Below are 27,769 nucleotides of genomic sequence, written 5' to 3' on the forward strand. Positions count from 1 at the left end.
TCTGAAAGATGCACAAAGGTGATAAAGTAGAAAAAAGCTATTCTCATTGAGAGGAGCATCCATGAAAGGGTGGAAGTAGGACATCAGACACACTGTCTTAGGTACAATGAATATATCCACTTGGCTTCATGATGGATCCATCCATCCACTCATTAATTAGTTGCTAAATTAGAACCCTGAATGCCAGACTAAGAAGTTTGGGTCAAATCAGTATAAAGCAAAAAATTTCAACTATTAAATATTGTTGGGGTGTAAATAGTTTTTCAGTGTGGTGGTGGTTACAAATTTATCATTCTCTTTCTTCCTCTAATTCCTTCTCAGAACATCCTCTCTGATTATACCTAATTAGACCCTTCTTCTCAGCTTTCCGTATTAGCATTTACAGGTGCTTCTCTATAAGCCCAATTAGATTTTCTAGTTTCTGATGGACCATCCCTTGGCAAGATGCAGTTTTCCATCTTCATAACTCCAGCCTTCAAATAAACATGTCTTTAATTATTTGTCTAACTCGAGCTAATACTAAGTTCTCTAGAACAGCGCTGTCCCATTGAGATAAACATGAGCCACAAATGAGAGCCACATATATAATTTGAAATTTTCTAATAGCCACATTAAGGCATGAAAAAGAAAGAGGTAAAAACTGTTTTAATAATATATTTTTTTGGGGCACCTGGGAGGCTCAGTTGGTTAACCATCTGCCTTCAGCGCAGGTCACCATCCCAGGGTGCTAGGATGGAGCCCCAGTATGGGCTCTCTGTTCAGGCGGGAGTCTGCTTGTCCCTCTCCCTCTGCCCCCCTCCCCCACTCATGCACACTGTCTCTTTCAAATAGATAAATAAAATCTTTTTAAATAAAAATAATATATTTTATTTAACAACTATACCCAAAATATAACAGTTTCATCATAAAGTTGATATAAAAGTTATTGATGATATATTTTACATTCTTTTTTTTTTTTTTTTTTTTTTTGGTCCCAAGCCTTCATAGTTTGCACTTACAAAACAGGTCATTCAGACTTGCCACGTGGCGAGGACCCACTGGCCACGTGTGTTGGACAGGATGTAGAATTAGCTTGAGAGGAAATATGCTGTAGTGATGGTTTATCACATAGTCTTGAAGCTTGATTCTTTAGGAATTCTTGCCTGTAGGATTTGAAATAAGCAGCAGTGATATGACCTGGGCTTTTCTTGACACTTGGGCAGGGTTTTTTTGTTTTGTTTTGTTTTGTTTTGTTTTGTTTTGTTTTGTTTTTTCTGGGTGTATGTGCAGCTGCAAGGAGATTCAGGTTTGCAGCAGCAAGATCCAGTGTATCCACTGTGGACGAGGAGATGCTCTGAAATGGCTCTCACAGCCTCACATGTTGGTATGGATCTCACAGATTCAGCCCCTCTTGGAGCTGTGTCCTTCCTCACCACGCATAAGGTGCTTGCTCTCCCTGGACTGTGGGCAGTCCATATGAGGATACTTATTTTAAAAATCCTACTCTAAATGCAAGTTGACTTAGATACAGAAGAGAAGTGCACACAGATGGGGCTTCGGTTAACAAATTCAATATATTTTAGTGGTGGTTCTTGAAGAGTGGTCCCTGGAGTGTCAGAATCAGCATCACCTGGGATGTTCTAGAAATGCAATCTCTCAGGTCTCACCTCAGACCTACACCATCAGACACTCTAGGAGAGGGACCCAGCAGCCTGTGTGTTAAAAATCCCTCCGGGGGATCCCAGGGCACGCTAATACTTAAAAGAATCACGATCGTAAGGAAATAATAAGTTAAAGGCAAAGTATGGGGAAGCAGTGAATGTTTGATGTTTGAATGTTTGAGAAGAGAAAAAAGAAAACATTATTTTCACTCTTCCAGTAAGATTCACCACAGGATCTATTGATTTGGCCAGCCCTCATAGCGCAATTAAAATTCACTTTCCCAAGGAACCATATGAATAAATTTCACCCACGTAATGTCGGGCAAATGAAACCAAACAGAGAAGAGCATGGATTGTGTACCATTCCATTTATATAAGTCTGAAAACAGGGACAGCTAATGCTGTCAGAAGTCCGAGTGGTGATTTTTGGAGGGGAGAGGGGGTGGCTGAAAGGGGGGATGAGCAGACCTGCCAGGACACCCCGTATGTTGTGTTTCTTGAGCTGGTGCTGGTTGTACAAGGGTGTTCAATTTGTGATACTCCATCAAACTGTATACTTCTTGAAATTTGCACTTTTCTTTGTGTATCTTTATCTTCGATGAAAAATTGAGAATTCCAGAGGTTTTTTTTTTTCATCAAAAATCATGAACACCCCTTTTTGGGAAGTGTTCAGTAGTAGAAATGGCTTTCACTCATCTGAGCCAGGGGATATCCATAAGCGCGCCCTGAGGGTCTCCTGCCTTCTCCACTTCATGAAGGTCCTTCCCCCACTGCTGGTTTCTGCTCAGTGTCATCCTTTTCTCTGCCTGCATCAGACCCTTTTGATTATTTTTTTAGAGATGTATTTATTTATTTGGGGGAGGGACAGAGGGAAAGACTCTCAAGCAGACTCCCTGCTGAGGGCAGAGCCCCACACGGGCCTCGATCTCATGACCCTGAGATCATGACCTGAGCCGAAAACAAGAGTCAGACGCTTAACTGACTGAGCCACCCCAGCGCACACAGGCCCATCTGATTATTAAGTCATTACAGCAAACTGGCCTCAAGCAGGATCCTTCCAAGAAGATCTGCATTTTTTAAAGTCCCCAAAGAAAAAAGTTTCAAGTCCCAAAAGAATGACATGCTTCTGTGGGAACAATGAGTGACAGAACTGTTATTTTGGAACAGGGGTCCCCTTACATCTCATGACACAGACAGCCATCAGGCCATCAGCTTCAGCTACTGACTCAGTCGCCCCGATCAGATGTGTTTTCCTCACCAGTGATGTAGGGAAGAGTAGGAGAGTGTGGACATAGCAGAGGGACAGGGGATGTGATGCAGTGTTCCAGACAGACATAGGACTAACCTCAAGTTGGCCGCTGACTTTGTAGTGGTGCTTTATCAGGTAACAGGTGTCAGGTCACAGAACAAGATGTGACCACAGATGTGTGTTGGAGGATTATTCAATCCTTACATTGTAGGTATTTTAGTCTCTAACAATAAAGCTACTCCTCATTTTTTCCCACCAATATGACTGTGGGTTATTAAACTGGTCTCACTATCTTTTTTAGAAACTTATCACTCTAGTTCTGTACTATAAGCAGAATTGATAGTCTGCCAGTACACTCTGTGACTGCTGCAAATACCTTTAAAATGCCAAAATATTTCCCTGGTATTTGGCAAAGGGTGACCTGACTCCCCTCTTTGCAACTAACTCTCACTACCATCCTGTCATCTGGGACCCCCCAGCAGGCTTGAGGACCCTGCCCCAGTGGGTATGTCCATTCTGATGAGCTGAGTCCAATGCCAGTTACTGTTTTAGATGTCATCCCAGATTCTCTTATCACGACCCTATCCAAGCAATCCAAACAGTGACTCCTTGATACAGTTGAAGGATCAATGAAAATGAACTCCAGAGAATTGAGATGGGGAAAGGAAACCTTACATTTAGGGAAGATTCCATTTCCACATCCCTGTTGAGACTTTGTTCTAAGGTGCAGCAGGCATTCCAACTTGAATAGCTCACATTCAAAAATTAGGGGCCCCTGACTGGCTTAGTGGGGCATACGACTTTTGATCTCGGGGTTGTAGGTTCGAGCTCCACGTTGGGTGTAGAAGACTAATTAAAAATAAAATCTTTAGGGGCGCCTGGGTGGCACAGCGGTTAAGCTTCTGCCTTCAGCTCAGGGCGTGATCCCGGCGTTATGGGATCGAGCCCCACATCAGGCTCCTCTGCTATGAGCCTGCTTCTTCCTCTCCCACTCCCCCTGCTTGTGTTCCCTCTCTCGCTGGCTGTCTCTATCTCTGTCGAATAAACAAATAAAAATCTTTAAAAAAAAAATTAAAAAAATAAAAAAATAAAAAATAAAATCTTTAGGGGCGCCTGGGTGACACAGCGGTTAAGCGTCTGCCTTTGGCTCAGGGCGTGATCCCGGCGTTATGGGATCGAGCCCCACATCAGGCTCCTCCGCTGGGAGCCTGCTTCTTCCTCTCCCACTCCCCCTGCTTGTGTTCCCTCTCTCGCTGGCTGTCTCTATCTCTGTTGAATAAATAAATTAAATCTTCAAAAAATAAATAAATAAAATAAAATCTTAAAAAAAAAAAAAAGTAAGTCATCCAAACACAGACATGCACATGTCAGTGCTATGGATGGAATGCCTTTGTCCTCCCCAAACACAAATGTCCTATGTGGAGCCCCAGCCCCCAGTCCGATGGTATTTGGAGATGGGATCTTTGGGAGGTAATTGTGTTTAGAGTAGGGTGGAACCCTCATGATGGGATTAGTGGCCTGTTAAGAAGGGGAAGAAAGAGAGATCTCAGGCTCTGAATTAACATTTGCACACACACTGATCCATGTGAGGACACAGCAAGAAGGCAGCTGGCTGCAAAGCAGGAAGAGCACCCCCATCTGAGACATCAAGCCAGCACCTTGATCTTGGACATCTAGCCTCCAGAACCATGAACAAACACATTTCTGTTGTTTAGGCCTCTCAGTCTATGGTGTTTTGTTATGGCAGCCCAAGCAGACTAATACAGTTGGTCATTACATTAGAAAAATCTATTAGGGGCGCCTGGGTGGCACAGCGGTTAAGCGTCTGCCTTCGGCTTAGGGCGTGATCCCGGCGTTATGGGATCGAGCCCCACATCAGGCTCCTCTGCTGTGAGCCTGCTTCTTCCTCTCCCACTCCCCCTGCTTGTGTTCCCTCTCTCACTGGCTGTCTCTATCTCTGTCAAATAAATAAATAAATAAATAAAATCTTTAAAAAAAAAAAAGAAAGAAAAATCTATTAAATCTATTAAAATGATTTCTAGAACTCGTAGTTAAATCTAGTGTAAAATAATAGTGGATTAAAGTAAATTATTTTATTATTATTTCTTCCTGGGAATAAAAAAGAAGACTTTGAGTTAATTCTTAGTATACTTCCCAAGATCCTCATAAAATCACATTTTGCAGTATTTTGTCTTAACACATTTTTCTCAGTTTATGAGGCAAAACATTGCCTTCATCATACATATGCCTCTATACACCCCATTTCCTGTAATACCAGATGTCACCTGATTTTTCCCCCACCAGGGTCATATCAGAAAATGAAATTTACTGAACTTGTTTTATTCTGCATGACCAGGCTGTTCCCCTCTTTAACTTTCTCTAAGTTTCTTGGTTTGGTATTTTTCAATCTGTGTACAAGGTTCATGAGGGTGCTGTACATTTGAAATGCCTAAAAAGGTGAGCGTTTTCAAAAATGGATCTACGGGGGCGCCTGGGTAGTGCAGTCCTTAAGCGTTAAGCGTCTGCCTTCGGCTCAGGTTGTGATCCTGGCGTTCCGGGATCGAGTCCCACATCGGGCTCCTTCGCTGGGAGCCTGCTTCTTCCTTTCCTGCTCCCTTGCTGTGTTCCCTCTCTTGCTGGCTGTCTCTCTGTCACATAAATAAATAAAATCTTTAAAAAAATTTTTTAAATAAATAAAAAAATAAAAAATGGATCTAAAAGAATGCCGTACTTCTAAAAGTAGTGTTTGTAAAAGGCACTTTAGAAATGTTTGAAGCATCCGTACACATTAAAATTAGATAATGAACTTGCAAGAACTACAAAGGAGGTGAAGTCCGGCCCTCACAAGCTCTGCAGAAGCCACACACACCGGGGTCACTGCTATTGGGAGGACAGTCAACGAGGAAGGAAACCACTGCAGCAGCCCCAAGAACTGGGTCATCTGGAAGCAACAGGAGCTCCAGCATTTCCTCTGGAGACTCGGCAACGCCTCAAACACCTGTCCACTCAAGGAGCATCCAAAACTTACTACTGTCTTTGGCTCTTTCTACTCTTCTAAAGCCACCAAGTGACTCATTATCCTTCTTTGTTCTACCCCATCGGGAGCTTGTGTTTCCTCCCTTCTCTTTCAATGAATCTCTGTCTTTAAACCCCTCTAGGCTTTGAAACTTCATCTGTTTTACCATCAAAAGCTCCAAGACTAATGGATTCCTAAGAAACGAATGGATTCCTCTCAGCATAATCTAATATTAATTCTCTCCTGGTAGGTGGAGCTGTCCTATCAGGCCACCATAAGGTCTGTTGGCCAACCCACAGATAACTGCCCAGAGCCAATCCCTCACCAGTCATCTGTAGCCCACCTTTTAGGATTGCATGGTGCCAAACATGGCAACCGACTTTCCCTAGTCAGGTGGCAGACACTTTCCCCGACATTCCCTAATTAAAGGCAGCATGACACAAGAGGGCTATAAATCAGAATAAGGCAAACATTCACATTTTTGCTTCTGTAGTAGAAGACAGGCTAGTGGCTAACTTGGCTGTCTTGGTTTGGAGTCTCCAAAAGCAAAATTCTCAGACGAGGGGAGCTGGGGCTCTATCTCTCTAAGAAGTATAGAGCACATTCAGAATTGTCTCCCAAAGAGGTGAGGAAACAGGCTGTATCTCCTGAATCCTTTGGGGGGTCTCTAGTTGGGCATTAGCTGCTGGGTCCTAGGGAAAAATGCCCTCAGTCAGAGTCTCAGAAAGGAGCCCATCTCCTGAAACCATTTGCTGCAATCTCAGTTGTAGCCCGGGGGTATTGGTGGGGCATTATCTACTGTAAGGCTTAGCTATAGAGAGATCTAAACTCTGGAGACCTCAGAGGTGGGAGTGGGCTGGGAAGAGGTAAGAGAAAGTAGAGTGAAGTGAATCCAGCATCGGGGCACCCAATATCACAACAACATAGGGTAATTTAGAATGGCAGGAAATTGGATTAATTTGAACGTCCAATAATAGACACAATGGTTAAAATAGCTTGTGATAGATCCGCAAAGTGAACCACTCTGCAGCCGTTCATATTATAGAACTGTGCTCAATAGCACAGTGGAACATTGAAGAAAAAAATAACTGAAAAAAGTAAGCACATCCATTTTCTTTTGGATGGGTTTGTGGATCCTTCTAGATAGAAGGAGCAAATAGGTGCTAAGGAGAAATCATCCAGGTCTTTGAAGTTCACATAAAGTGTGTAATTCCCACAAAAGGTCCAAATGCTTATCTTAGTCTCTAAACACGTGCTTTTACATCACTTGGGAAAAAAGACTTGAGAAAAGACTGTTCCAACAGGGTGAGTTTTGACTCAGTCCATTAGGAATATAGGAAATCCCTCTGGCTCGCAGTAGTGTTGGGTCCCTGGCATCCCAGCCACACTCCCCAGACATCGGGCCGAAAACAGCCTGTGCCCAGAAGTTGAAGCAGTTATGAATCTGGAGATAGACCATGTCTGCTGCCTCAGCTTCTCCACAAAATAGAATAACTGAGAAACAGTGGCCAGTCTGTGGCTCTGCCCAGAGTTAGGGTCCAGAAAGCCCTCCTCATTTCTCCTGCAGGGAACGTTCTCTCAAAGACTTTCTGGTATCAGATTGAATTAAAAGCATAAATAAAATACTCCCTGATTTATAGGTGAACATTTTAATAGAATTCCAAGTCAGTTTCTACCTAGAACCATAGCTACTTTTCATGCCTGTGGTTCAGTCAGATTTAAAAAAAAAAAAAAAAAAAAAAAAAAAAAGGATGTCAAGAAATTCTGCTGTGCAAGGCTTAGCCAGAGAGAGGGAGGCAAGATCAGAAAGGAATCCGAAGGACGGAGGTCAAGGATAGCAGGTCACAGACAACCTGCAAACAAGAGCAGATTTGCCTTTGTTTACATTGCCAAGGGGGAAAAATTAACTTGATGGAAAAGGGTAATTAATCATTTCTTTTTCCATCATGTTCCAGCTTGGCTCCATATCCAGCTGTTCTATTAGACATTGTGGTGATTCTTCGTCGAGTCACAGAGTTAACGATGGCCTGTGTGGCACCAATGTCACACGGCACTATTCCCCCACCATTAACCTTTATTTTATTAATAGACAGTAAAAATCTCAGAGTGAAGAGAGTCCAATTCAGGTAGGCAGATAATGAGGGAAGCCTGAACGTTTACAGAGAAGTGTCGTCAGAACAAAGAGATAATTTGAACAAATCAGCAGATTAGCCTTGAAAGGTACTTAGAGAGATTAGCTGGCTCAACACCCCCAGTTCCTAGGTGTAGAAACTGAGATCATGTAAGGTGAATGGGTTTTCCTAGAGTTACCAAGCTTGTCGTCGTAAATCTAGAATCACAACCCCAAGCCAGTGTCCATCCGTCATGATTGATCTTATTTGCTTGTATTTTCAACAACAACCTGCAGAAAAATAACACCTCCAATGTAGGAATTAGCTGGTTTACACAAGTTACTGTTTGGAATCTGGCGTGTGTTTTCTAATAAAAATAAACTTAGTGGTACATGATGGTAGTTTTCCCAGCCCTGCCTCAGAGACTGTTAGTACCCTCATTCCATAACTCTGGGAATGATTGGCCCCCTTTTAATGGGGGTTAATGATTGCATAATGAAGACAAATGACCCACCATAGCTCAGTCTGGCCTCCCAATACTCAGGGCAATGTCTTGTCCTATGGACCTGGTTACTTTTCAGGTAAATATAGATCAGCCTTGTATGTCCAGCTGCACTGGGACCGAGCATAGTTGAGATCATTGCCATCTGAATACCCTGGGAATGTATTGCAGGATACATTTTTCCTCTATAGAGGAATAGTCACTGCAAAGCTTCAATGAGACCATAATCGGCTGTGGAGACGCTAGTTTATTGTGGATAAACACACTGTTCAGATGGAGGAAAAACTACTTTATTCTAATTGCTTCACATAATAAACCAGCGATTCAAATGAGCAGGCCAGGATAAATGTTTTGCTTGGTATAGTCCAATCAGTTTCCAAGAATCAGAGAGATTCCAGGAGGCTCGCGTATGAATGTTTACATGCTACAAAGCAAATATTTCAGGCATAAGTGTTTGTATATAGCATTTATTTTGTCCAGACCCCTTGGAACTTTTACACCAAAATGACCTCCTACCGCAACTCTAAATAGTAGTCAGGGATTACCTTTCTTACTGGACAGATTTTGTACATCTCTTGACTTGAACATGTTTTTGAAGACATCCATTCAATCTTATACTTTACGGTCATTTCAAATTTTGGTGCAGAATGTTGTTTACTAGCTGGATTGTCCTCTTCTTTTGTTAAACCCATCTGTATATGTTTTTGGTTATTTCCTCAAGTCAAATCTACCTTAAGAATTCAAGAAGTGCTGTCATGGATGAATTCATGGAGTGGGCATCAAATTCTATAGCTGATTCTCGATTACAATCCTAAAAACCTTTTGTAAAATGGCAGTGTCACTGGCATTAAGGTATCAGTTTCTCCAGTTATTTTTAATCTTATCAGGGTCATGGGTCCCTATGAAAATATGACGGAAGCTATCTCCTTGTAAGAAAGTGAACATGACAGTCTATGTACATGTTTTGCATATCGATGTATACCTCTAGAGTATATTCAAGGGTTAAGAACTTTTGTTGTGAGGGGACATTTTCAAAAGAGATAGCACCTATTTCCATTTACAGTTTAGATCTTTATTAAAAATGCAGTAGTTTCATCACTTATCATCACATTGTCAATCTTTACATGTACTATTCTGTATAGACATGTGTAATTGACTGCATTAAAAATGACCTGCTTTTTAGAATTTCTGTTTTATGTTTTTTAAAATTTTAATCAATTTTAACTGTTCTTTTAAACCTTTTCAACTTTCTAAATGAGGAAAGTTTTTTCATGTAGGGAAGTATTTCTTTTTATTCTTGTTAATCTTAAAAGATAATCTATCTTTAGAGCTTTGGCTGGAACATTGGACTTCGTATTGCATTTGAAAAAATTTTCCAATAGGACATTCACCTTAAAGATTTTGAAAGTCACGATCTACATATAAATTTAATTCCAGTTCTCTGCTATTAAAATAACATTGACTGAATCTCAGAATTAGGTGATAACTCCACATTTTTTGAACATTACCAAATGATAATTTTTAGAATTAAATAAACTATGAATCCAAGGTGCTGCAAGAATTGAGTATATACAACTACATTTTTTACAGTAGTTTATAGAACTTCCCTAGAAATAATAAGCTCTTTTGGTGGCTTTATATACTTGGTATGTTTTCTTTCTTTCTTATTATGAATAATGATTTTGTGTACATATACAGTGCAACTTTCTTTTCCTCCTAGTTGGAAAAGCTCCACTGTCATTTCAAACCCGCAACTAAGTCTAACATAATAAGATCTATGATTTAAAACATTCAGGACCATATCCAGTCTTGCCAAAGTTCATGTGCCTAGGAATTCAAAGAGCCCTTTGAAAAAGAGAAACTTCGGTGGAAACAATCTCATAGCCATGTAATCATGTGTAGATGCTGTCACAAGCTTACACTTTTTATCCTGTTTTATTGCTGTGCGTGAAGGTGGAACTATTTCAAATACAAAACAAAGTAACTTGTGGGTTTGGTGATGGGTCAGGTTGATAGGAAATCCTTGCCATCACATAAAGACATGTATTTGTGTCCACACAGAATATACTCAAACATTGTATTTCTAGGATATATAGTCTTTTATATGTTTTATTTCTAAAATTAGGACACATTCTTAAATTAATAGTGTGTTACAGTGCATTTGGTAGCATTTTTTCCCCTGCCTATACAAAATAATAGTGAAAATAATAATTGATGGTGTCTTGGATTCAGTGAAACATATTATGTACAGATTAGAGCACATAAGATCAGAAGGCACCTTAGCAATGTTAAAACAACTCTCCACGGAAATTGAAACTGAAGGATCAATTCATTTGCTAGAGAGACAGATTTTGGTGACAGTCCAGAGGTTAATTTTTCAAATTCTTTCACCCATCTCATGTAAATCATTAGACTATAAGCCCATAAACTCAATGTAAGTCACTTTTTAAAAGACATTTCTTATGTAATATTTGATGCATGAAACATAATGTTTATGTAAATTATAAAGCATAATGAATTATTGTTGAGTTTAAACGAACACATCTTAACTACATGCAAAATCTTGGATAATCTTAAAACATTAATGTTGAGAGAAATAAGTACTGCCCAAGCCTACATATCAAATGATGCCATTTTCTATAAATAAGTAAAATTTTCAAAATTAAAATTTAGCTTGATTCATAGAGTACCTTTTTAAAATCATTGTTCACTTTCAGTGTTAATGTGGAAAAATGTATTCAAGATTTTTTTTTAATCCACATGTTAGAGCCAAAATTAAAAAGACATGTTTTAATGGGAACTGGTCTAAAACAATTTGACTAGAGTGAGAGAACAGTTTGGAAAATGTGTCTATGCTCAGTTTTGTTTCCAAATTTGGACTTTGAAACTTATTGTCAGTCTCAGAAAGAAATAAGAAGCTATGCAGATAATTAAACATTTGCCTTGGGGGAATTATTTGCAGTTAATTAAAATCATACACTTTGGGTGTATACTTGCTTCACTGGTTATTAAATTTGAATCATATGTTAACTACCCAGGTTTCTCACTTGTCCATCAAATGTTGCTTGTGGCAGCTTCAAGAAACAAACATTCTCATAATATTCCCAACTGCATTGTTTAAAACGATCTCCTAGTGTGGGGAGGGAGAGAGGGCAAAGGAATAACGAAACAAAGAAAGGAAAAATAATTTGAGACTCTGTCTGATTCAGTTCCGATCAGAGTTACAACTCAATGGAGCCACATGAACTCAGTAGAGAACCCATTCGTAAGTAATAGGGGTCTTAGTCTGCCATCCCCGGTTTGTTCCATGGCCATATGCACACAAGATTAGCTCGTGGCTTTTAGATATCTTTAGATTACCGGTCGTTTAGCTGCATGAAAAATATCCCATAGATTGGAACCTCTATGAGGGCAGAGTCAATTTCCTTTGACTCCCCAACCTCAAGAAGCGTCTGCCATAGAGTTGGCCCTTAATAAATACTTTTGGAATGGAAGAAAGGCCCATTCTCTGTCTTCCCACTGATCCACCCATGTGCTCTTTACAATGGCTTTCTAAAGAGCCTACAGAGGGGCCTCAAACATCCAACAAGGAATCCTGTGTAGTCTTGCAAGAGTCCATAGTCATTGAAACCTACTTGGCCATGTTATTTCCTGTAAGTATATCGTATAACAAAAAAACATGAACGTATGCTGATTTCGCGTTTAAATGTGCCATATGAGGGAGAGGATGAAATCGCACAGGACAGAAGTTTTGCGTTCCCCTTTGCTATTGTTCTTCTGGTAGTGTTCCTCGGGAAGGTGAACTTAATTACAGCTGGATTTCAAAGCTCTACATCTGGCTTTTTCAAGGACTCAAGGCTCCCATATATGAACAATTGCAGTAATGGAAGCATTAAGAACATTAAAATTGATATTCCTTTAATCTCCTCTATTTTGCCTTCCTTTCATGTCCTTTTGCACAATTCCCCCAAAGACTTTCACTAATGCATAAAGCCTGCTTATATTTTCTTCTCTGTTGCAAAAAGAAGACCCAAACAAATTTTTATCATCCTTACCTTTGTAAACTTTGTACAAGACCTCTTCTGCAATACTTTAGGAATAGCTTATTTACTGATGAAAATGTTTAAGTATTCTAAGGATATTTTAAAAAAATGATGAATTCCATGCCCCCAGAGATATATATATCATGACAATGCTGGAAGCTGCTTTGTTTCCCATTAAAAATGCTGACTAGAGGTTTTGCTTATTTGTTGTGGCAGATTCTGCAAAGGACGACAACATTACAAAAGACAGTGAGGTGACAGATCATTCTGTGTGTGACCAAGATCATCCTAATGGTAAGCTGTGAGGTCCTTTTTTATTTGTTTTTTTCTGCTAAGAACCATTACATTTTGAAGAAACAGATTTTAGTTTTTCTGGGGAAAAAATGGAATCTGGTAATATTTTATTAGCTGTGAATATCAAGTGATTGGTAGCTGACAAGTTTAGAAGGGGAATTTGCTCTCCACAATCCTCATCACTCACTATTTTTGTGCCCGGCTGACTTTATTTATTTTTGTTACCTGCCTAAACTCTATAGGCATTGAGTTTGCAACTACAGAAATGAAGCTATGATAACAATGAGAGAAATGTGACATATAGACATAGATCTAGGTGACTAAATCTACATATCCTTGGAATACCAAGAAGAGAGACTAGAACAAACAGAAATGCAACAATCTTTAGAAAAATAGTTTTCCTAATGTGAACCAATTCCTCCACCCAAAACACAAGAGTACACATATTTATAGACAAAGGTACTGAAAACTCAAATAGGAACAGAAACCTACAAAGCCTCATGGAATTTCTGAAGATCGGTGATAAAGAAAGGCTTATAAAGCATATAGGAATATAAAAATCAGGTTACAAACAAAATCACCAAAATCAGATTAGCCTTAGCTTCCTTTTTTCTTCCACAGTTTTAAATACTAGATGAAATGGAGTAACATTTCCATTGCTCTAAAGGACACAGTTTCTATATTTAGTGAAGTTATTACTCATGCATGAAGTCAGGAGTAATATTTTCTCAGGAAAATATGCCACCCAAGTATCCTTTCTGAATAAACTAACAGAAATCCTGTGCAAAAACAATAAATATAGAAGGGAAGGAGAAAGTCAAGACTGAGAAAGGCACACTTGGAAAGGAGTATGTGATAAGAGACTCATTAAATGTATGAAAATGTTGAAATAATTGCTTCAACATTAGTATCAGAATATCTTAATTAAATGTTTGCTTTTATCTTTGAAAATTATAGTATATGTTATTTTTAAATGAGAAAGAAAAAGGGGAGACTTCTGCTTTCAGGAATGAAAGTATAAATAACTCAGACCATTACTCTCCTTGAAGATAAGTAGAAAAACTACACCAAAAACAAAAACAATAAATTATGGAATCTGTTTAAAGGCATCAGAGACCTACCAAGGTAGTGAAGAACTGTCAGGCTAGGTTCTGGGAGAAAACAGATATCCAGAGATGTGAATTCAGAACTGGAAGTTGTTTTTATCTTAAGTCATTTGTTGATTCTACGAAAGGTATCTGGAGTCCCATTGCTGCAAAGGGCAAGGGACCATGGTAAACCTCCTGGTTTTTGTGTTGAAACCCTAAAGATACATATCCTAGCAGAAAGAATGAACCAGCAGGAGACCAGTTTTCTGAAAGACTGCTGCCCAGCTTTGAATCATCTCAATCCTCAAATTAAATTAAGATCAACACAGATTGCTAGTCCCTACTGGCACCTGAGAAAAACAAATGTAAAACATTTACTAGATTAAAAAAGAGTGTTGTAGGCTTCAAACCATTTACAAAAACAAGTTTTTAAACATAATTGCCAGCATGTCCAACACACACATACAGAAAAATAACCAGAAAAAAATAAAACAAGGTAACATAAAAAACAGTCAAGAGAAACAGGCCATTTGGGCTGAAAATACTAGAGTTATAAAGTATAAAATAATTTTTCTGACCATTGTAGTGGGATAAGACAAGATTGAAAAATTTAGCTGAGAACTGGAAATTCAAAACAAAACAACACAAAAGAAAAAGAAAAGAAAGGGGTGCCTGGGTGGCTTAGTCAGTTAAGCATCTGCCTTTGGCTCAGGTCATGATCCCAGGGTCCTGGGATCAAGCCCTGAGTCAGGTTCCCTGCTCCCTGTTTAGGGAGACTGCTTCTCCCTCTCTTTCTGTACTCTCTCTCTCTCTCTCATTCTCTCTGAAATACATAAATAAAATCTTTAAAAATCTGCTTCTTCCTTTCCCTCTGCCCCTCCCTCCCAACTCATGCTCTGTCTCTCTCAAATAAATAAATAAAATCTTTTAAAAAAAAGAAAGAAAGAAAAGGGAAGGAAAAAGAAAGAAAGAAAGAAAGAAAGAAAGAAAGAAAGAAAGAAAGAAAGAAAGAAATCTAGAAGTGAAAGACACCATAACTGAAATGAAGAATTCAATGAACAGATTCATGATTTGACTGCATATTAGGCACAAATAAAAGAGAATTTGCACACTGGAAGTTAGGTCAGAAGAATATACCCAAAATAAAAATAGTAGAGAAAAAGGAAAAAAAAAAGGATGACAAACACTAAAGAAAGGGAACAAAGATAGAGGATAAAATGATAAAGTCTATCACAAATGTAATTGGAATCCCAGACAGAAAGGAGAGAGGGAATTGGGCAGAAACAATATTTCAGGAAATTATGCTGAGAAATGTCCTACACTGATGAAGGATATCAGGCCACATGTTCCAAAAGCCCTTTGAACTCCAAGCAAAATAAATCCACAAGTAGGCCCATCATTGTACAACTACTGAAAATCAAAGATAAACAGAACTTCTAAAAAGCATAAACAGTTAGACTGATAGCTGACTTTTAATAGATACAATGGAAATAATAAGACAGTAAGCAGAATAGCTGCCACCACGAATTCTAAACTCAAGGAAAATGTGTGTTTTAAGAATAAAAGTTAATCAAGGATATTTCAGGCCAAAGAAGGAAAAGAAAACAGAAGTTCACCAACAGAATTTTGGTGTTCGAGTAGGAGGGTATTGATCTCAGGTAGAAGGACAAAGATGAAAGAAAAGAATTAAAAGCAAAGTAAATGGTAATTATTCAGTAAGTCTAAATGAATACTGGTGATACCAATTCTTGACAAGAAGCAGGAAAGTATGACCAAAAGAGAAGAGTAATCCTTTCACATAAATCAATTCATAAATGGTACAGATAGTGTAATTAATATGAAAGGCCATGTTAAAACTCATAATTGTATTACATATTTTCTGAGAGATAAAAGAGAGATTGTCCACGTTAATTAGAGACATTAAAGATATAAAATGACCCAAATTGAATTTCTAGAGATGAAAAACTGCATGTCTGAGATGAAAATTACACTTGATGGGAATAATGGCAGATTAGTCACTGCAAAAGAAAAGATTGGTGAATTTGAAGATGGGGCAGTAGAAACTATCCAAATTGAAACACAGAGAGAGTCAATGATTGAAAACAATGAAAAGATCATCCATGAGCTATGGAAGAATGTTAAAGGTAATTCCAAGTCCCATATACATAAATTGAAATCTCTGAAGGCAAAGCATGGGAAGGGGAGACAGAAAAATATTTGAAGTAAAAATAATTGAAAATTTTCAAAACTTTGATGAAAACTGTGAACCCAAATATCCAAGAAGTTCTCTGACCCTGAAGCACAGGAAACATAAATGAAATTATAACTAAGCACATCATCATCAACTTGCTCAACACCAGTGATAAACAGAAAAATTTCAAAAACAATCAGAGGGAAAAGACAAGGTGCATACAGAGGAATAGATATAAAGAGGAAGCGGAAGTCTCACTGGAAACTACAAACTAAAATTACAGGCTCAAACACGGATGATCCTTACAAGCCCAACATTAAATTGAAGAAGGTACAGAAGCATATATATTGTACAGTCTCATTTATATCAAGTTCGAAAAGCAGGAAAAGATAACAATACTATTTAGAAAAACATGCGTGAGTTGGGGAAATGATAAAGAAAATCTAGGTAGTGATTGCTCTGAGTTAGGGTGCTGATTAAATTTTGGTGATCAGGGAGAAGGTTCTGATTGCTCCATGAGCTGGGCTTCTGGACTGGATGGATATCTAGTTTCTATAACTATAAGGATATATAGTTTCTCCATTTGCTTTTGGTTATTTTACTGAATTTTCTGTATCGTTTGTGCACTTTCGTATATTTTGTTGCACTTTTAGAGAATCGTTAAAAGAGGAAGGAAGAAAGGGAGAAAAGGAGGGAGAGAAAAGGAAGGAAGTATCAATGTCAGAGTTTACAAAGCCAAGATTATGGTGGGGAGCAGGGAGGGTTGCACAAAATGCTGATTTCAATAAAGGCAGTCAAAAACTAGAAATCCTGCTCTGCTATAGATTCTGACAATATAAGTTAGGGCTAAGAATACCTTTGAAAAATTTAATGATAATCACAAATAGGATTAAATCACAATAGAATTAAAGGAAGAGATCTTACTTTCTCAACTTCGTGGTATGTTTCATAACACACATGAGTATATTCAATAACGCAAATAAAAAAATAAGTAGCAGTGTAACAAAAAGCCCAATATATCAAATAACAGAAACACAGGCAAGTAGTTATGACAGGAAATGTAATTAGGTTAATTTAGTAAGTGTAAAAGCCAGTTGGGTTGAATTAATTTTTTAAAAATACTAAAGGTTTGAAAAATAAAAAGTCAGGGGGTGCCTGTGTGGCTCAGTCGGTTAAGCATCTGCCTTCCAATCAGGTCATGATCCCAGGAGCCTGGGATCAAGCCCCACATTGGGCCCCGGCTGCTCCCCCTGCTTGTGCTCACTGTCTCTCTGTCAAATAAATAAATAAAATCTTTAAAATTAATTAACTAAGTAAATTAAAATTAAAATATAAAGTCAGGATAGGTCTATTTGGGAAATGAACATCAGAAGAAAACATGAGAAACTACTTTAAAATCTATCCAGTTAGAATTCTAGCAAAAAGTCTTAAGCGAGAAAGAATTGGTCATTTTATATCAATAAAAATTTAAATTCCTAATTTAATATAATAACGATGGGTTTTTATGTGCCAGATGATACAATATGAATAAAATCCAATTGGAAACTCAATGGGGAATTCACAGATATCATATTTTCAATTGATGACAGAATAAATAGACTTAAAATAATGTGGAATCTTTGAAAAATGTGATTAACAGTATAGTCCTACTGTAGGAATAGGCAAGTCAATCAGTGAAACAGAATAAAAGAGTTTAGACTTGGACCAAAGTAGATCTGGGTTTTAGCACATCTTCAGGCTGACATTTCAAAAACGGATGACTCCATAAATGGCATTAAGACAACTGGTTGGCCATTTGGAAAAATAACCTGAATCCCAATCTCATTCCTTACACCAACTTAAATTACAGGAGGAGCAAAGATGAAATGTAAAAATGAAACTGAAAATACCAGGCTAAAAGAACAAAAGCACGATTTTTTTTAAATTTTGAAATAAGAACTGTTTTTTTAATTGTAGTAAAAACGCAGAAACACATGATTGTATACATATGTTATAAAAAGGCATACATATATATATCTGCAATATGTGTGTGCATGTGTCAATATATGTCATAAAAGAGAGATATGGCTAAATCTGAATATATACATTTTGACGTGATAAAGATTATAATCAAATTCTAAGAAAAACTATAAGGAAAAGTACCCTCAGACTAAATGACAAAGAATCAATTTTCTTAAAGAAGAAAAAGATCTCATGAATCAATAAGGAAAAAAAAATAAGAGGAAAATGGACAAAGGACTCAATTATCATTTGCAAAAGAAAAATCCAGATGCCTGGGTGGCTCAGTTTGTTAATTGTCTGCCTTCAACTCAGGTCATGATCCCAGGGTCCTAGGATCAAGTCCTGCATTGGGCTCCTTGCTCAGCAGGGAGCCTGCTTCTCCTCTCTCCCCATTGCTCACCCTGCTTATACTCTCTCTCCCTCTCTGACAAATAAATAAATAAAATCTTTTAAAAAAGAAGAAATACAGTCATAAACATGAAGAGATGACCTATATCTCTATTTCTTAAAGAAATGCAAATAAAACATGATTTCAGTGTCTTCTCCTTTTGCATATCAGATAAGTTTAAGTAGGACTGATAATACACAGCACTGGTGGGAGTAGGGTATCCAGTCATGCTCACATACCATCAGTAGGAGACCAAAAGACACAATCTGCTCATCAGCAATTTCAACAAAACCTAATAAAAACTTAAGTGTTCATGCTTTTATCCAAGAATTGTGCTTTAGGAATTTGTCTTAAAGTAACACCCACCAAGAGTAGGGAGACATGTATTTACAAAAATCTTCGTTGCAATACTATGTTTACTGGGAAAAAGAAAAAAAGAGACATCCAAAATTTTGTCTCTTAAAAATAAAACTTCTGAAGAAATTTTAATGACAGTGTAAGATGCTTATAAAAATATGAACTAAAAAAGCAAGAATCAAAGTGTAAATTCATTTTGATCCCAGGATATATTTATATATTTCTGTGTGTGTGTGTGTATGTGTATTGAGCCACATACACAAAGACTCACACACACACACATATATATAGATACATATATATGTATGCATTTACAAATGTATATCTACATGCATATGTACACACACACATGCATTTACCGATGTATATCTACATAGATATGTACATACGAGAAGGATAGCAGTTTACAATATTAACAGTAGCAGTTATAAAATTATAGCCATAAATTATAGTTAGAAAGTTATTCATAATTCTCAACACTTATATGTATTTTTCAGTGTTTCTAGAAGGAAACTAAAATTCTTTTGTTACTGCAAGAAAAAATAATTTTAGAAATAATTACATTAAGTAGTAAGTTTTTCGGCCCCAGGAAAAAAAATGAAGGGTGTCCAGAAGATAATCAAATTCACACTAATCTAGGTTTAATTTTTGCTTTTAAACTGGGGTTATTTTTAGATATGGTAAACATAAAATTTTGAATATTAGCAGCAATCAAGTTTTAAGTTTAACAAAAGGACACAATTTCCATTGTCTTTAAGATAAGCATCAAAGAAACAAAGTCTTTGTTCTTATGAAGAGTTGAGCATATAATAATGTGCAAACGATAAAACTATACTTTTGTTACTATTGTTCAAAACCGTTCCATTTACAGACTGCATTTAGGTTTATCCTCTAGAAATGTTTAGTTCCAGGCTGATGGCCCCAGACCAATTTTTATGCAAATTATTTAAAGCATTAGCTTGAGCCAAACTTAATTACCAGGGCTCCAAGAAATAATCACATGATCTATTTCTAAAGAAAATTGAATGGATTTTTGGATTATCTGTTCTAATAGTCCCCTCCCATTAGCATGGATGATTGAGTTCACTGTATAAAAATATATATATAAACTGTGGGACCCTTTATGTTCCTTTGTTTCCTCTGCCAGGAGGGATTAGGGCAGAGGACAGTGGGTGGAATTCAACTAGACTGAATGTGGAGAGGCAAACATAAAGCTTGCCCGCATGGGGTCAAGAAAGCAAGATGGAATGTGGAATGTCTGAGTGCGCTGCAGAGAAAGGCAGAAGGGCTGGAGACCCCTGGAGTCATCATTAACACACAGCAGGCCTGGGTGGTGGGCAAGGAGCTCACACACACACCTCCTCTTTGTATAAGATCCCCAGTCCTGCCTTGGCTCAGGAGCGCGCAAATATGATTACTCTTGGATTTCAAAGCTGTGCACCTCATCTCTTTCCCCAAGTTTTACTGACTTTATTTCAGAAAAAATAGAAAGAAGAAAATATATGTATTTCTATTTCAAGAAAAGATTGTCAAAATGTGTAAAGCACACAGGTTGAAATGGATCAAGAGTGGGGGCAAGTGAAAAGGCAAGGGGGGAGAGATACTCCACAAGAATTTTGCAATGCCCTCTCATCCTCAAAGTGAAGTGCCAGGCCTTAGGAGTCAAAGAGAAAATCCCCAGTATTCATCCTGAGACTTAGACTGCCACCTCAGGAAGTCCCCCCTTATAAGCAGGGGCCCCAGGCCCTGTTGAATCGTGGTCTTCCTATCCCTGATTGAATTCCTCTGAAGATTTATCAAATGGGGCACCGAGACTGGGGACACACAGGAATACAGACTGGCTGCTTCTATTTTCCGAATGCTCTACTCTTTGCCTACATTGTGCAAAGCCAGATTGCAAATGACAAGTCTAGGGCCCCAGCAGTCACCCAGGAGTTGGTGGGTGTTTGGTTCCCCATCTCAACAGTGATAGAGAATGAGGCTCGCTCAAACAGTGAATGTCCTCTCTCGATATCATCCACCCAATAAACAAACATCGGTGGTGACTAGAAACTCCACCAGGAGACAGGTCCTCATATAATGCCAAAGACAGAGGGAATCTAAGATATTAGCTAGTTCTACAGACTTGAAAATAAATAGATAATGAACCTGAAGCCCAAAGAGGTTGTGATTTGCCTAAAGCTTCAAGTTCTTCTTTCAGGGTACTTTGCAATAAATACATTCTATAGAGTGCTTAGCAGTCTAAGGCACTTACCTTGTTGCTAAAGGATGCAATAGAAAGTAACTTACAGTCCCTAATTACTATTTGCAGACATTGATGAGTACTATAATGGGCAGCCAATCAAATAGACATTGACTGATCAATCCTTATTAGTAGGTGCTGGGAGGGGAAATATGAATAAAGCACAGTTTTTATGTTCACAATGCCCAAAGCCTAGTAAGACAGACAAACAGATACAACTATAATATAGTTGTAATAAGACAAATAATACATAGATAAATGAACAAAGGAACTCAATAAGCAAAAAGGTGGAAATGATTGATGTTGCCTAGTGATTCAGAGGAAGTTATAAAGAGGTAAATTGATGACTTAGTTTTGAAAGATAAGGGGGAAAGGAGGAAAGTTAGGGATATTTCAACCAGTGAGAACACATGTTAAATGGACACAAAGGCAAAAAATAATGTGTTTAGAAAATGGCGAGTAGGTTGGGAAATAGAATGGAAAGGTAGATGACCTGGCCAAAAGACAAAAAAGAGGAATATTCAAGAAAAAAAGAGCTACTCAACAGCTGAATTTTTCAAGCGTTTTTGTGTGTGTGTGTGTTCAAGTAGAATAGACCTTGAGCAAAAATAACTGGATTTAGCTAGACACAAACACCTTTTAGTTACAAATTTTTCTTCTATGATATCACTGAAAGCCTTTTTCTCTGTTTTCTAAATTGTTTTATTTTAATCATTAAATTATATAATATGCATTTGTTGTAAATTATAAAATGCGGGGTTGCAAAATAAAAATCCTGTGAATTACAATCCCACCTACCATTCAAAGATAATCAGTGTTAACATATGAGATAAAGCCTTCCAGTTTTTGTCCCCCCCCAAATTAAATATGTATAAGGGCACATGTGATGAGTACATAGTTACAAAAATGAAATCATATTCTATGTTCTACAATCTTTGAAAACCTCATAATATGTTTTAATGCTTGCTATCACAAAAAAAATTACAGCTCCTTAAATTAGAAATTCTATTGCTATTTTCTGTTCTCTGCATCTACCATCTTTTCATGTTTCATTTTGCTCCCTAACTTTTGCCTTCTTCGTGAATTTTAATTCAAAAGTTTGATTTCTAAAACATTAATTTATTAATAGTGTTTATTCTCTTTCATGACATCCGTTGCTATGTTTATGTTGTCATTGTGTTTTTAGACTTATAGATTTTTCTGATTGTCTCAGACAATTTCCTCTTTATTTAATCCATCTATTCATTTCCTTATTCATCAGTTCTTAGAGTTCATTGCAAACACAAAAACACTGTCTGTGTTTTGTTTTTCTGAATATATCTTTTACAAAAATATTTTTCCCTTACTATAATTCCCCTCTTTTATTGTGTTTCATTTTTAAGCCTCCTGTTTGTTTGAGTAGCTAGTTATCAAAGCAAGATTATTGCCAGGAACTAAATGGAGAAATCCCCTTCACTTTTTTTTTTTTTTTTTAGATTTTAATTACTTATTTTTCAGAGAGAGAGAGAGAAAGCACAAGCAGGGGAAGCAGCAAGCAGAGGGAGAAGCAGGCTCCCTGCTAATCAACGAACCTGCTGCAGAACTCAATCCCAGGACCCTGGGATCATGACCTGGGCTGAAGGCAGATGCTTAACCAGCTGAGCCATCCAGGCATCCCTCCCCTTCACTCTCCATGTGCTATAATCCTTCTCTCCATCCAGCCATTCTGGTATCCATCCAGTATTTATCTAGGGTAAATGTGGAATGCAAAACCTTTAGCTCTAGTTTTGTCAGAAATAGGATTTATTTCTTCACATCTCATTCCTTGAAGTTGAATTCATAAACTTGATTTTAGAATTTAACATTTATCCTTGTCAAATTTCTTCTTGTTTCATTTAATCTATTTAAGAGTTCTTCAGTGTTGATTTTGTTATCCAGTATACTTGTTATCCCTCTCAGTTTCCTGTGATCTAAAAATCTGCTAAAAGTGAGTTTTTTCATAAATTTGGAACTCTGTTTCACATCTTACTAGAAAGAACTTTATGCACATTTAGTGCCTTTTCCTTGCAACTATGCAATTTGAGGACAAGTATTGTATCTATTTTACTTAAGATCTACTCCCAGCACCTGACATATCTGCCATTTAGTAGCACACAATACACTGTTGAATAAGTGACCCGTAGGGTGGTATCATCACTTTATATGGTGCCCAAAGGTGAAAAAATATGTCTTGGGGAAAAGATTTTGCATAGCTTTCTTCTCCATATTAAAGAATTTTGTGACTAGTAGTATCATGACATTGTCTAAAGTATAAAGGGCACACATGGACTTCTCATACATTTCTGGTGGGAGTATAAAGTGGAACACACTCTTCTGAATGCTGTTTTTCAGGATTTAGTGAAGCCAAACGTTGTGTCTTGCCTATTACTTAGCAATATCACTCCTGAGTTTATACCCAAGTGATACGAATACATATAACCACCAAAAGACATGCACAAGAATGTTTTTAGCAGTGTTCTTTATAATAGCCCCAAACTGAAAACAATTCAACAGCCATAGGACGTAATAGATTTGGATAGTGGAATAGTATACACCCATGAAAAGGGATAAACACTGGACATATACAACAATTGTGATTAATCTCACAGAGAACATGTGAAAAAGCAAACTACATGAGAGCATATAGTACATGTTCTGTTTTTATGAATTTCAAAAACAGACAAAACTATTACCTTTTACCTATTATGGGGTATCCACTGGTACCAACAGAGGGGGGCACTGGTGCTAGAAATGTTCCTGTTCTGGGTGGTGATCACACAGGGACATAACATGTATGTGTATGTGAAAATTTGCAAGCTATATACTTACAACTTGTGTGTTTTAGTATAAGCAAGATATACTTCAATTTAAAAATTAAAAGCAAAATAAAGACATTTCCAAGCAAAACAAAAAGGAAGAAAGGATTTGTAGTGAGATAAACCCAGTTGAAAATTTTGAAAGCTGAATGGGGATCACAGTACTTACTTTCAGGGCTAATGTGGTAATTAAAGATGATGTATGTGAAGTGTCTGGGTCAAGTCTGGCATTTTTTATAGGATAAATAATTTGCAGATGCACATATATCCTGTAGGCCAGTGCTTCTCAAGCTTTAATGCACATACAGATCACCTAGAAATCTTGTTAAAAGGCCTTGGAGAGGATGTGGAGAAAGGGGAACCCTCTTACACTGTTGGTGGGAATGCAAGTTGGTACAGCCACTTTGGAAAACAGTGTGGAGGTCCCTCAAAAAGTTAAAAATAAAGCTACCCTATGACCCAGCAATTGCACTACTGGGTATTTACCCCAAACATACAGACGTAATGAAGAGAAGGGCCATATGCACCCCAATGTTCATAGCAGCATTGTCCACAATAGCCAAATTGTGGAAGAAGCCAAGATGCCCTTCAACAGACGAATGGATAAAGAAGATGTGGTCCATATATACGATGGAATATTACTCAGCCATCAGAAAGAATGATTACCCAACATTTGCAGCAACATGGACGGGACTGGAGGAGATTATGCTACATGAAATAAGTCAAGCAGAGAAAGACAATTATCATATGGTTTCACTCATTTATGGAACATAAGAAATAGCAGGGAGATTGTTAGGGGAAGGAAGGGAAGAAGGAAGGGGGGGTAAAGAGAAGGGGGAATGAAACATGAGACACTATGGACTATGAGAAACAAACTGAAGACTTCAGAGGGGAGGGGGGTGGGGGAATGGGATAGACCGGTGAATGGGATAGACTGGTGATGTGTAGTAAGGAGGGCACGTATTGCATGGAGCACTGGGTGTTATACGTAAAAAATGAATCATGGAACACTACATCAAAAACCAAGGAGGTACTGTATGGTGACTAATGTAACATAATAAATAAATAAATAAAAGGCATCCAAGGCAAAAAAAAAAAAGCATAGTCTGACTCTAGGTCTGAGATGCGGCCTGAACTCCAGTATTTTTAAAATTCCAGGGTTGCTTGCCCAAGACCATAGTTTAAGTAGCAATGGAGTAGAATGGAGGTGAATGGGGTTTATCAGAGGGGGAAACATCTTGATCAAATCCACGTTTTAAAAGATACTTCTGCCAGCAATTCACAGGATAGACTACAGGAGAAGAAAATGACAGATCCGAGAGAGACAATATATCTTTAAATGAGGAAAGGGGAAGGGGAAGTGAAAAGTGGGAAAAGAGAAACACTTTGCAGAATCATCACGACATGGTATTTCATTGAATTTTAGGAGTTAGGGCAGAAAGTCATCAAAGACAGCTTCAGAAATTAAGCTTCAAGGATCAGACTGATAAATATGCCTCTGTTGTAATTATTTTATCATATCCTTTTGATTAAAATTGAGCTCAAGAGGAATGATGTCAAAAAACCTCTTTTGGGGGTCATGCTAGCAGAGAATGAACTAAGGGGAAGCCGCAGAGTGGGCAGCTTAAGAAGTTGCATTGAAGAGGAAACTCTATAAAGATCAGGGTTGTACCAGTTAGCTTTGCTGGAGTAACAATCCTAAAAGTCACATTGGCTTACAACAACCAAGGTGTGTTGTATCTCTGCTTGGTTCTTCTCCACATGCTTTCATTCCAGATGTAGACTGAAGGAGCACACTCTCTTAGGAGCAAGAAAGATGGAGGAAATATGCAACAGATCTTGAAGCTTCTGCTTAAATGTAGTACACATCATGTATGTTGCTCTGCTATTTTGTAAACCAAGACACGCTAATAGGCCTGGTGTCAGTGAGATGGGAACAAACACTGGTCCCACAGGGGCCCCTGCAGGTCACGTGGTCACAGACATGGAATTGAATCCTCTTACAGGAAGAAGTAGGGACCAGTTGAAACAATAATGCAGTCTACCACAGGAATGTGCCCAGCAGGACCCAAGCCCCTCTGTATCTCCTTCATGCCTATAACCAATTCTAGCTCTGGATTTTTTTTTTGAATTCAACAGATAAATATTCTCAGCTTAAAAATATATATATTCTCAGCATAAAACCTTTCATTAAAATGAGGCAAATGGACAGATTTCAATTTCCTCTTTTAATGAGCACTTAAATATTCGAAACTCTACAGGGGAGGGGAAGGGGAGAAGCCAGGGGGTGTGGAAGAGAAACCATTACTAGATAATCAGCCTTGGAGTAATCAAGAGTTGAATTCTCTCCTGACCTTTGCTATATTTAGCAGTTGTCTTAAGAGAATGGTTGAGCTGTTAGGTGACCCAATCCCTGTGTGCTCACATTACTTAAGTTCTTCATGCTCTTTTAATGGGAGAATGAGAATACTAGTGTTTTAATTTTCTAGGAATCCTCAGTACAGGAAATGTATACATCTTTAAGGGAAATTAAGCATAAATAACCCATACAGTCCAGGAATTATTTAAAATTTCAAAACTTCCAGGTTGTGTCCATCAATGTTCAGTGCATTGATGAGCTAAACACCAATTACACCAGTCGGTTCAAAGAAGAGGTTTTTGCCTAGTTATGTGGCTATTTCTCATAAAGTAATTGACGTAAATTTGCTGATTTGCAAAATTGCCCACTTTGGTTCGAAACCATTCTCTGCCTCTCCATGCATGGTCGAAACATGGTTTCTGAATGTTTTGCTTTTTCAAAACAGGGGTAAACCTACAGTCATGCGTGTCTCATTTCTTTTATTTTTCAATCACTGTTCTTAACAGGACAAGAGCATGATTCAATGAAGAATGAAATGAAAATTGAGGAAGACTCCCAGGGCTCATATATGGAAACAGAAGGTATTGAAACCAGAATGCCTTGTTCTCTGAGAATGAGATTAAACCGTGAACCATGACTTCTGTCTATCCTGGTGTTTGTGAGTGGTGTGCGTGTGTGTTTTAGGCAATGATTGCCAGAGAATGGTAATAATGTTCTGCTCTGTATGCTTCTTAAAACTTGGAGGGGAAGAAGAAAAGAACTTTAACTTTCCCAGCTTTAGTCAGTGTGTTTTCTCCATGATGCCAATGAAAACATCCCTGAGTATCCTTCTGTCTCATTCTATTTAGAGCTTTTACCAAACCAAGAAGGTGCCACGACTGTGGAACAACCAGAAGTGATCCCACTAGCAGATGACCAAGAAGACAAAGAAGGCGAAAGAGGTAGGACTGCTCTTAAATTAACCCATCAAGAATACAGAGTTGCCTTGGATTCCCGCCTAGGATGCAACCATCAGTTACCCTCCTGCAATAGCAATCTGCAAAGAGGGAAAATGAGCATTTCTTTCATCCTGAACCTACTAGCAAGAGTAGAATAAAGTCTAGAAGCAGCAAAAGAAGATACTTGTAACAGTCTTTTTGTCCTTTCAAGTAGTTTGAAGATGTTTTTTATTATTTGTTTCAATTTAATTTAATTTAAAAATTATACAAAAATTATAGTATTGAGAAAGCCTATAAGGAATCAAAATTATGGACTAGATGGACCTAGATGGATAAGAGTCTTAGAAAGTCTGAGCTGGCTTTAAAACACAAAGATAAGCCTCTCTGTATTGATTTCTTCTGTTGTCCTTCATATGGTAGTGATTAAGGAAGCAATTTACGTAAAATATACAGATTATATGAGCCTTCTAAATTGCACGCTTTGTCCACTAATATTAGGAGGCAGTAATATTGAAT

The 27,769-nt window shown here is 37.9% G+C and overlaps 1 protein-coding gene across 2 annotated transcripts in view; it reads left to right on the forward strand.

Moving 5' to 3' along the window:
- MACROD2 (mono-ADP ribosylhydrolase 2) overlaps positions 1–27,769 on the forward strand; it is a 1,910,609-nt gene that overhangs the window by 1,822,696 nt on the left and 60,144 nt on the right. For both annotated transcript variants that reach the window (XM_034641514.1, XM_034641515.1), the window contains exons 14-16: positions 12,778–12,855; positions 26,822–26,896; positions 27,164–27,256. In XM_034641514.1, the coding sequence (XP_034497405.1) occupies positions 12,778–12,855; positions 26,822–26,896; positions 27,164–27,256 (246 nt within the window). The remainder of the gene's footprint in view (positions 1–12,777; positions 12,856–26,821; positions 26,897–27,163; positions 27,257–27,769) is intronic.

This window comes from Ailuropoda melanoleuca, chromosome 13 (assembly GCF_002007445.2).
Source record: "Ailuropoda melanoleuca isolate Jingjing chromosome 13, ASM200744v2, whole genome shotgun sequence".
In the NCBI taxonomy this organism is placed as follows: Eukaryota; Metazoa; Chordata; class Mammalia; order Carnivora; family Ursidae; genus Ailuropoda; species Ailuropoda melanoleuca.